The following is a 10875-nucleotide window of genomic DNA, read 5'->3' as shown; positions in this document are numbered from 1 at the left end:
TGAGAAGACTGGCAAAGTAGAAAAGTCCCAGTTAGTGATCTCAGGAGAATTTCAGAACCCAGCCTCTGCTACCTGAGAATTTTAAGTAAATGGTAATTGAGTTTAAAAGTTCTTTGATCTCACCCCAGAAATCCCCCCAGCCAATTTGCTTCATAAGAGGGAAAGGAAGCACCCGTTACCATTTGAGAATAGACAGGACTCTTGGGGGAAGATCAGCACCAACCACAGATGACTCACATGTTAAAAACCCAGTAGTTTATTTCAAAGTATAAATTTCAGGCTTTTTGGACAAAATCCCATTACAGTTAACACTTATACACACACTAATCTACAATACATACAAAAATTGGGAGAGCTTGCAATTGCCCAGTTTAAATTGGACATTTGATAGGTCCTACATCTTTATTTACATGTTCAGCTGCAAAAGAAAAATCATGTAAATTTCCTATAAAGGATATTGTACATATGTGTATTTTAATGGCTGATAAATTACTAAAGCCAAACTAGACCCCCAGATGCCTATGCAGTTATCTTATTTACAGATATTACCAATTAAATCCAGACAGTACTTTAAATATTTTTTAAAAAAAGAATGTTGGGCTGCACAATAAAATGATAAACAAAGATCAGTTTTAATAGACTGATTAGATGTGAAGATGAAAGAGAAAAAATTATTTGCATTTTCTTTCCATCTATTTGTGTGTTTCATGCTACCCACCAGAAGCTGGTTGAAGGGGATCTTGGTTGTAGGTCTGGTTAAGACTAGCAACCTAGCGTGAACTCCTCTGAACTGTCAGTACTTTTGTACTTAGTGCCCACCCCTACCCAAAAAGAAAAACCAAATTAAAAAAATATATATTTAATATATCAAGCCTTTATTTTTAAAAATCTGGATACTTTTTTTGTTGACTAAATGAAAATACTACGTAGTTCATAAGAAGGCAGAATCACAGCTTGGTTTTATACAAAGTTTTCAGTATTCTAATACTAGGACACTGCTCTTCAGGGAACAAGAACAAAACTAGTTATAGACCTACCCTTTCATGTAATATGATTTCTGGTTCAACAGACACTTAGCAAACAGCATAAGAGAACTGACCAGCTTTGTTACGGTACAATACTGTGTGCAGAGCCTAGCAACTCTAGAATTATTGGGCTCAATCTTGCTCCCCATGAAGGTTTTGCTATTGTTTTTTCAAAGGGTGCAGGATCAGGCCCTGCGTGTGAACTGTCTTGCCACCTTTTCACCCCCGTACTAAAAATTCCAAGTCAGGATGGATAACTGTCTCACTGCTAGGGCTAGATAATCTCTAAATCTCACTTAGACATGGATGGTGGTGCAAATAGTTTGGTGTACCAGGTTTTAATGTCAATTGCTGGTCAGAGCACGTAAATATTTAACACATGCTTAACTACAGGCATAAAGAGAACCAGCTACTGTACACTGCAATTTCTGAAGGCTGCTGATGCTGGTACAACGATGCAGATACACTGTGCCTGCAGGATACAAATCAACACCTTTTAGGGCTTAGTTGCCTGAATTTGATAAGGCTTTCTCATCATAAACTGAGAAATGAAGTGGGGGACAGGGAGGTCAGTGCGGCTGTGGCAGAGGGAAATCAATGGAAATTAACAGCATTTTGCCAACAGCACCCTTCTTGCGTACAGAAAGGAAACCAATCTACTTCTCTCCCACCCAGTAATTGAATTAGATTACACCACTCACAACCTGGAAATCAGGTCCCAAGTACTATATAAAAGAATGTAGGAAAAACAGAGCTAAAGATACAGTACTGTATTTCTTAAAACTTGGAGAACAAGCTCCATTCTTTGTATTGTTATATACACAGTGGCAAGAGCAGAACTGCAAGCAAGGAGCAGCCATATACTATAGTACTGAGAACATGGTGAAAAAATACTCTGACAAAGTGCAAAACAGAGATTAAAAACAGCCCTGCCCCTTAATATCACTTAGATATTTCAGTACATTTAAAAACAAATGTATAGGTGTCCAACAACCCTAAATGAGACAAACACTTCTACAGAGAGCTCCCTCCTCAAAATGTGCTTCTTTACAGTCCTGTACTAAGCATTCCAGCATTTTTTGTAATACTCTGAAAGAAGGTATTTTGCAGTGTAACCATTTACTCCAGGATGACTGTTACAAGCAGAAGTATAAAGTTTTTATAACAGTTTTATTGCTTCTATGGGCTAACAAGTCTAAATCAAAGAGACAGAGGTAGCCACAACAGGGCAATATAGGGGCCACAATATGACTTCTGGCTCAGGAGCTCAGCATGGATCCTGGTTAACATAACAAAGATAATGCCCATTGCAGAGAACAATTATATTCGGAAGGTGACACTGTAATATGGCATAACGAGGTCTCTCCTATTTACTGTCTCTGATTTCCAGATCAGCTAACTTGGAGGACTCCATACATAGTTTGACTTTCAGATACCTATATTTCTTCTGATTCACACATTGTCACTACCAACTAAAGATTCTGCAGTTGGAATTCATTAATCTCCTTTTGATGAAGCAGAATCCTGCTCGTTCTCTGATAGTTGTGTCGACGCCACATAATAAGCGGTAACAAACTTTTCAGTCATCCACGTAGCTAAAACACATCAATGACTGCCACACAGACAGGAAGCTTATCAGCTAAGCATATCACTTATTACAGAGTAAAAACATCGTAATATTTTGTAAATAAAGCCAATTCAGCCAGTTCTGCTGCTTTCCAGTTCCCTTCAGGGCCACTAAATTAGTTTGCCATTTCAAGAATTATTCTTGGCTGCATTTCCCTCTTCCTTTGTTTAAAACACACAGTCCAGCTGAAGACAGATAGCACAAAATCTGAAAAATCTAAACACAATGCTAGGACATTCCTGATAACCACCATTTCCCTCAGATGAAAGAAACAGAAAATTAGCCAAAGAACCTGTCTTGAGCAAAACAAGGACATTAACAGTCAAGAACCAAATGAGGGCAAAACACAAATTAAAAGACATGCTCACATGTGAATGGTGTGGACAGGAGTCACAATGAAGCAGTTGTTAAACAAGTCCTAGGGTCCCCCCCTTTAAATTACAAATCTCATTTTGCATTCAAATGTCCTCCATCTTCCTTTTGTACTGCTCCAGACAGCTTATTAAAAGTAGTTTAAGGAGGACTAAATATGTTTCAATGGCCCTAAGATGGTCACTGTAAAGAGACAGTTGGCTGCATTAAAATCCAGCTTTACATAGCCTAAATAAGCAGGTCTTATCCTTGAAGGTGGCAGACAAAACAGTGGTTAAAATCCAGGAAGTGTCAAAGCATTATTATTGGCACCAGGGATATGGGGATAGCTATATCCAGTGGAGGATTAAACACTGTGAAAAAAATGAACAGGTTCCCTTGGGATACTTGAATGCCTACACATTTATTCCATGAGATCAATGATATTCCTGACTACAGCTGCCAGCACAAAAGATAAAACAAAAGGTTCATGGGAAAGAATGTTTCTTGTTCACCTGAAAGGAAAGAAAACCCCAGCACAACTGGCAGGAGACATGGACATGCAAGAGCATATGTGTTACATACAAGGGAACAGAGTTCCCTTTAGGGGGCTTTACAATACAGTGTTATTTTACTTACACAAGTTCTTTATAGGAAAAAAATAAAGAATCCACCCTTCCCAAAAAACGTTTGTGAGGATGTTCTGGCACTCAGACCTTTTCATTTCCGACCTCATTTTATAGTTTAAAATCCGGTGGTTTCAAGAGACAAGAGAACAGGCTTCTCCTCCGGCTGGGCAAGGCAGTAAAACGGGTAAAGGATGGTTCCATTCCCTGCCCAGAAAGTTAGTTTGACTCTGCTGGGCAGGAAAGACGACAGGCTGGCTCTATTCTTCCAAAAGATGGTACGGTGGAATCTTACCTGCCACGTAAGTGTAGATCTGTCACTGTTCAAATCAAATGCATGGTGGAAAAGCAGCTTTCCTTTTGGCTCAATTCATAACCATCATGACAGGATCTATTGAAGTTTGCAATTGCTCTACAACCTTTGGGCCAATGGATGAAATAAGTTTTGAAAAACTAAGTTCTGGGTTTGGTTGTTTATCCAGAGAAGACCAACTGGGGGCTGGGAAAAGAGATAGGGAACCAAGAGGATCAGGCCATTATCTTGATACCTTTTTGTATTAAATGCAGCATCCAAACCATACAGGATAAAGTGGAAGACTTTCACAATGCCACACAGATTTCTTTTGGCCAATCTAGCATGCAGCCTTCCCAGGAGAATAGGAAAGGGTATTGATGTAGAATACTGTCTGTATAACCTACTAACCATCTTCACAGGATAAAACCAGCCACTCTAGAACCGTAATATTGGGTTGAACGATATCACAAGTGCAAATAAACCCAGAGGTGCCAGTGCTGCACTTTTTTGGGTCTATAGTAGTAGGGAAATTGCACTGGGACCAGGAAGAGGAGCAGCAGCAACAGGAGGCTAGAGGAGGGTGGGAAAGAGAAAAAACACCACACCTAACCAACACAAAAGAGATCTGGCTACATTTATTTCTGAAATTACTCTTTAAGGCACAAAATAAATTTAAAAAAACCAGGGCTGGAAGTATGAGAAGGGGCAGAAAAATATCTGAGCTACAAAGAGAAAATGTGACTTAAGTCTCTACAAACCAGTCTCAGATCTGATTTGATAATACTCCCAGATTCTAACTAGGAAGTGGAGATTTTCTTGTACCACCCCCAGATTTACACTCCTGCATTGGCCAGACTCAAGATTTTTCTCTCTGGAGAGTGGACTTGTTTGTACGATGAGACCAAACCACTCAATCTTCCAGTTCAAAAGAAGTCAGACCCAGAATCCTTTGCCCTCACAAGCTTCTGAGTTGTGGGGAGCAAGTGAGTCTGTTCCTGTCCTCATGTTAGCGCCACTGGAACTGTTCAGCACGTCACAGATGTGCTGCATTTGCTTCAGGTAAACTGTGCAATATATATGTTCCTATTCCCAGTCTGAAGCATAATCCCAGATGTGCAGAATCTCCTTGGATAATGGGTAGGTATCTCTGAAAGGAACAGCCATGGGGAAGAGGAATATTTAGATTTCAAATTCCCAAGGTTTGAGCTGTGCAGAAAAATAAGTTCTCTTGCTGCAGCCTGAGATTTAAATTTTGCTTTTGGTTCTCAACAGATGTAGTGTATCACACAGGGCTGTCCAAAATAATCCTACGGAGAGCGAATTAAACAGTGAATTTCGTGCATGGGATTAAAATCCCAAACTGGAGTCATTCTTGATAGTGAGACAGGTTTAAAGGCTCCAAAGGTCTCTGGTTTAACTGCTCTGGGAAGAGATCACATCTGTAGACTGGGGGTCACAGAAAGCTCCAAAGCGTCCATAAATATCCTTAGCCCGAACAGCAAAGTAATATTTGCTGCCAGATACAAACTGTGTGAGAGTGCACGCCATAGGCAGGGGGAGGGCCTTTACCTCCCCAATCTTCTTCCACTGGGAAGGCATGGTGGCACTCGGGTCCTCATGGTAGGCATACAGATGATAACTGTCCACACTGGCACAGCTCCGGTCCACTTCCATGACACTCCATGACAGCACAATACCATTCTGGCTCTGCACTCGTGCCAGCTTCAGCTGTGGCTTCTGAGGCAGGGAGGTGCTGGAAGCTTCAGGGGGCAGGCGGGGTGGCTGTGGGGCCTCTGGCAGTGGTGCCGGGTGCACAGGACGTGGTGGCTCCTAAAGGACATAAATGGGATGAGAGAAAAGGTCACATCTGTAACGAGCACAGGAGTTGATGGTGCACATATCACTACTTCCAACACAGGTGCATTCTGAAGGCTTGACCCAACACATTAATTGAAGTCAATAGAAAGGAATCTATTGACTTCAACAGGCATTGGATCAGCCAATAATGATTAACTGAGAAGAGCTTGAAGATACCAAGTTTCAAGGCAGGTCAAGCCTACCAGGAGCTGTATTTGAAATTAAAATCGGTGATTGTTCAAATAAAGATATATCCTTTTACTTACCTACAGCCTCTCCCCCCGCAGGGTAGAATAGGCGAGTTTTATGGTATTATCGAAGGCAATTTGAATTCCCAGTAGCAGGGAAAGTTCCTCAATAAAACTACAGACCTGTTTTCACTGGAGGAGGGAAGGGGGTTAGCGGAAGAGAAATCACATGCATGTGTGCGAGCGAACTCTCTCCCCCCCCGTCCCCCCCAGAAAAGGGCTACTCTACATGTCAAACCTTACAGTGTGAAATTTCCCACTGGGCTAGTTTTTATGCACTTTCAGTTTGTTTTCTTTTAATACATTTTGCGTCTAGTCTTCATAACTGGCAATCAGACTGGTTTTGGAGAAGGATCTCACTAACGGCTCCACAGACAGAGATAATGCTGATGCCTAACTAGATGCGTTTGGTTCTCTCTCCACTAACAAAAAAGAAAAATGGTAAAAAATAAACCCAGTGAGTCAGTCTCTCTGCTAGTGTAAACTGACACTGTTTCATCAATTTTAATCAGTTGTCTCAATTTATCTCAAGCACTGAAACTGACCCAGTGACAGCTATCATGGAAAAGACAAATCACTCAGTTAAATTTCAATACTACAAAGAATGGAAAACCAAAACCCAGTGCCGACAGCGTTATTTTCAGAATAACCCAAGTGTGGAGTAGATCACGTGTCCATGTATAACTGCCAACAACAACATAACCCTAAGCTAAGAACAGTTCTTACTTAGTGTCAGGGAACTGATGACCCTCTACTGAAACTCAATGGGGGTTTTTGGTTGGTTCACTCCCAGTATCAAAAGGAAAGGGAAGGGTCTTTGACAAATCAGGATTCCAAGACTATCAGCCCACAGAAACAATGGGAAGATGCCAGTGCTCTAGGTCAGCCGGATGACAGGGTGGGTAGCCCAATGCAGGACTGAGGTGGCTGGGGAGAGTCCCATCCGCTGTGTCAGATAAATTTCCTGGGTCAGACAGTGGAGCTGAGTTGGGAGGAGGGCCATGCCAACCAGAGAGAGCCAGAGGCACAGCCCAGCAGCAGATCCATGCTGGGATCAGGGCTGCAGCCACAGAGCCAGAGACACAGCCCAGGAGCAGAGAGTGCAGCTGTGGCTGGAGCGATGAGCAGCAGGGGAGAGCAAGAAGGACCCTGGTTAGAGGCCCAGCGCAGGGCAACTCCACCAGCCAGGAAGCCCAACAGGCCAGACTGGGAAGGGGCTGACACTGGAGAGAAGGATCTTGCCACCCAGAGCAACTGTCTGACCTGCAGCATCTCTGTAGCACAGCCAGAGCCTGAGAAGACGGCCTGGGACCTACAAGGAACAGTTCTTACATTCCAGAGACATGGTGTGTGAGGTCTCCATGCCATAGAGCGGAGCAATGTGTCTTCCAGTGACTATTTTCTATTTTTCCTTACTCTCTTTTAAAAAAAATGATTATTGTTTAATAAATCATCAGTGGATCAGGGAAGCGTTCAATGTGAAGAGAGCATCCTGGAGTGGGGACACCTTAGCCCCTGCCCTAGGTGAACACAACAAGGTTAGGGGTCAAGCCCTCAGGAATCATGGTCCCAGCCCTAGCTGGAGTTACACAAGGATTCTGCCACAAAGCGAGTGGAAGGGGAGCCCTCAAGGTCAGGAAGTCTCTGGGTAAAGGAAGTGGGAGTGGGGACTCCGATCCTTTCGCTGGTCCATTTCAGTGGGGTAGTATAGAAGCCAGGAAAGTTCCCCTCAATAGCAAGACCATTCTCCTTACTTTAGTACTCTGCACCCAAACACAAACATTCACTAATAGTTGTGCTGAGAAAGTGAAAGAGCCTCTCATCCCCCCATGTGATAACCTTTGTAGCGAGAAATAATTCTTGCACAGAACAGTGCAGAGGAATATTTGTTATTTTACAAAATTTTTCATGATTTTCATTGTGCAGATATCCCTGTCTGCAACTCAGATCAGTGACCACCATATTCCTTAATCCCCAAAGACTTCAGTGGTGACCCTTATTCCTTAATCCCCAAAGACTTCAGCTCTTTGACTCAGCACTCCCTGACCTCAAGAGGGCCCCTGTCCACAACTAGTATTAAAGAACAGCAATTCTAAAACTGTTACGTTGCTTAGTGGGGCTTTGTGGTACACTTGCTAATGGTGAACCAGCAGCTCACATGGGTCTCACTCTCCTTGTTTCATGCTGCTAAAAATCACAGTAAATATCATTCTAGGATTTCTTTTTCATGTAAGTAATTGCTGTCCTTGCAGCAGCTTTGTGAACGAGATGGGAGAAAGTTGAAAAGGCCTCAACTACTGTGTGGTCAACACTGAAAAAGTCTGAAAACCCTTTATGTTGAGACAAATCTGTGGATAGTAACAACTGTGGTGGCAACATTAAGCAATGGGTAACTGTACTTACAGCATGCACCTGTGGTGGTCGGTGATGCACAGTGAGTTGAGGGCCTCCGGATCCAAGGGTCAGCCCATTGTTCACAACATACGCAGTTGTTTGAGGCATTCGCACTGTCAAACCTACAATGACATCAGAAGACAAATGGTACAATAAAACCCCTGAATAGTCAATCCAAATAACAGAAGACTGATCCCTTATGAAAGCTACAGAAGTATGTATTATAAAAATGCTCCTCAGACAGCTGGAAAAGGAATGATAAGATGGGCCCCAAAAGGGGAAGAAGGCACAAATGAAGCTGCTTAACCCCCCCCGCTCCCCCACTCCCACAATCAGTGAGAGTAAGGCAGCTGTGCATGTGAAGTGGGGCAGAAGAACAATGCTTGTTTATCCATCCTAGTAGCACCACAAGAAGATACGAAAAGATTCTGGTCCACCGAGATTATGGAAAAAAAAAAGATTAATTTAGGGCTAAAGGAAGGAATTAAGTGGAGGCATACCTGGGAGGTCGACAAATGCCTTTGATGTCGACCGCGGAGCGTCCAGACTACCGCGCTGAGCCAACAAACAGCTGATGGGCTCAGAGCGGCAGCCATTTAAATTTAAATGAAGCGGCAATTATGTAAATCGCCACTTCATTTTCCTATGCTGGGTAGTCTAATCTACATGCCTCTGTCGTCAGAGGCATGTAGTTTAGACGTACCCTGGGTGACTACAAAGCAGTTGTCGGCTTGCGGAGGTGGGTTTGGAGCCGTGTAGTAATAATTGTGGACAATATAGCCTGTCCCACTGCCATGGAGGATGCTATGGAAGAGGAAAGAGCATAATGTTGTGCAAAAGAGTGGTCAGATGACCAGGTGGCAGCGTTGCAAATGTCTTGCAGAGGAACGTTACGAAGGAAGGTGGTTGTGGCAGCTACCACTCTGGTGGAATGAGCTATGACAGTTCCAGGTAATGCTTGTCATATAGGTATCACAAGTTCGAATGCAGGAAGTAATCCATTTAGAAATTGTCAGAGATGAGACTGCTTGTCCCCTAGATCTCTCAGCATAAGAGATGAAAAGTCTAGGTGAGGCTCGCCACGGTTTCGTGCAATCAACATAGAAGGCCAGGGCTCGTCGGACATCGAGAGTGTGCCATGAAGCCTAGACTGGGTCAACGTGAGGCTTTGGAAAGAAGGCAGGTAAGTGTATGGGTTCATTCAAGTGGAAGGGGGAGGGTACTTTAGGGAGGAACTTAGGGTGGGGTCGGAGTATCACCCTGTCCTTTGTAAATACAGTGTATGGAGGGTCAGCCATCAAGACCGCAAGCTCACTCACCCTCCTGCTGCAGGTAATAGCAACGAGGAAGGATTCTTTAATAGACAAATGAGACCAAGAGCAAGTGGCTATAGGTTCAAATGGCGGTTTTGTCAGGCTCTTTAAAAAGTGGGTTAAGTCCCAGATGGGGACTGGTGGATGGACAGAAGGAAAGGTATTTTGCAGTCCCTTAAAGAAGCGTTTGGTCAATGGGTTAGCGAGAAAAGAAATGCCATCCATGGGATAGTGAAAGGCAGCTATGGTGACGGTGTGGACTTTGATACTGCTAAGTGCTAGGCCCGACTGTTTTAGGGATAGTAAATAATCCAGTAGAGTAGGTAAAGGAGCGAGCTCTGGTGGGCTTGCATGCGTTTGAGCAAACCAGCGAGAGAATAGAGTCTGTTTATACAGGTAAGTTCTTCTAGTGGAACGTCTTCTGTTAATCAGTATGTCCTTCACCTGTTCCGAGCAGGCAGCCTTGGCATCCTGGAGCCATGAAGGAGCCAGGCATGGAGATGGAGCTTGGTAACATCTGGATGGAGAGTCCAACCGTGGTTCTGTGACAGAAGGTTGTGGTGAAGAGGAAAGAGGTACGGGGTCCATCACTGCCATCCTGAGAAGATAAGGAAACCATGTTTGTCTGGGTCACGCAGGTGCCACTAGAATGACCTGCGCCTGGTCCGTCCTGATTTTGTTGAGGACTCTATGTAGGAGCGGGAAGGGGGGAAACGTGTACAGGAGTGGGGCATCCCATGTGATGGAAAAGGGAAGAGGGACAGGGTAGGAGGGAGGTAAAAGGGATTGTGTAACCAAACTGAATCAGATCCAAGGGAACGTTTCCCTAGGGCTCCAGTAAAGGAGGCATTGTCTGTTGTTTTTTGTGGCAAAGAGGTCCACATCTGGTTGGCCCCACTGAAGGAAGAGCGGAGTGAGGACATGTCTGTCGAGTTCCCATTCGTGCTGGTCCAGAAACGTACGGCTTAGTGCTTCCTCTGTGACGTTCAGTATTCTGGGAAGGTAAATGGCCAAAGGGGTGACCCCGTGTAACAGGCACCAGTTCTAGAGTTTGATAGCTTCCAAACACAGGGAAAGGGATCGAGCACCCCCTTGATGGTTGATGTAATACATACAGGTGGTATTGTCCGTCATGATGG

The 10875-nt window shown here is 43.8% G+C and overlaps 1 protein-coding gene across 4 annotated transcripts in view; it reads right to left on the bottom strand.

The window, feature by feature from the left end:
- Window positions 1-240: 240 nt before the first annotated feature.
- ATF7IP (activating transcription factor 7 interacting protein) overlaps window positions 241-10875 on the bottom strand; it is a 170038-nt gene continuing 159403 nt past the window's right edge. For all 4 annotated transcript variants that reach the window (XM_089780759.1, XM_075935202.2, XM_075935194.2 and 1 more), the window contains 2 exons: window positions 8433-8545; window positions 241-5754 (listed from right to left, as the gene is read on the bottom strand). In XM_089780759.1, the coding sequence (XP_089636885.1) occupies window positions 5338-5754; window positions 8433-8545 (530 nt within the window). In that variant the 3' untranslated portion in view covers window positions 241-5337. The remainder of the gene's footprint in view (window positions 5755-8432; window positions 8546-10875) is intronic.

The sequence above is a fragment of the Pelodiscus sinensis genome, chromosome 1 (genome assembly GCF_052426305.1).
Source record: "Pelodiscus sinensis isolate ZL-2025 chromosome 1, ASM5242630v1, whole genome shotgun sequence".
Taxonomy (NCBI): Eukaryota; Metazoa; Chordata; order Testudines; family Trionychidae; genus Pelodiscus; species Pelodiscus sinensis.
The sequence above is the reverse complement of the archived record's forward strand: the minus strand, read 5'-3'. Positions and strand labels throughout refer to the sequence as shown.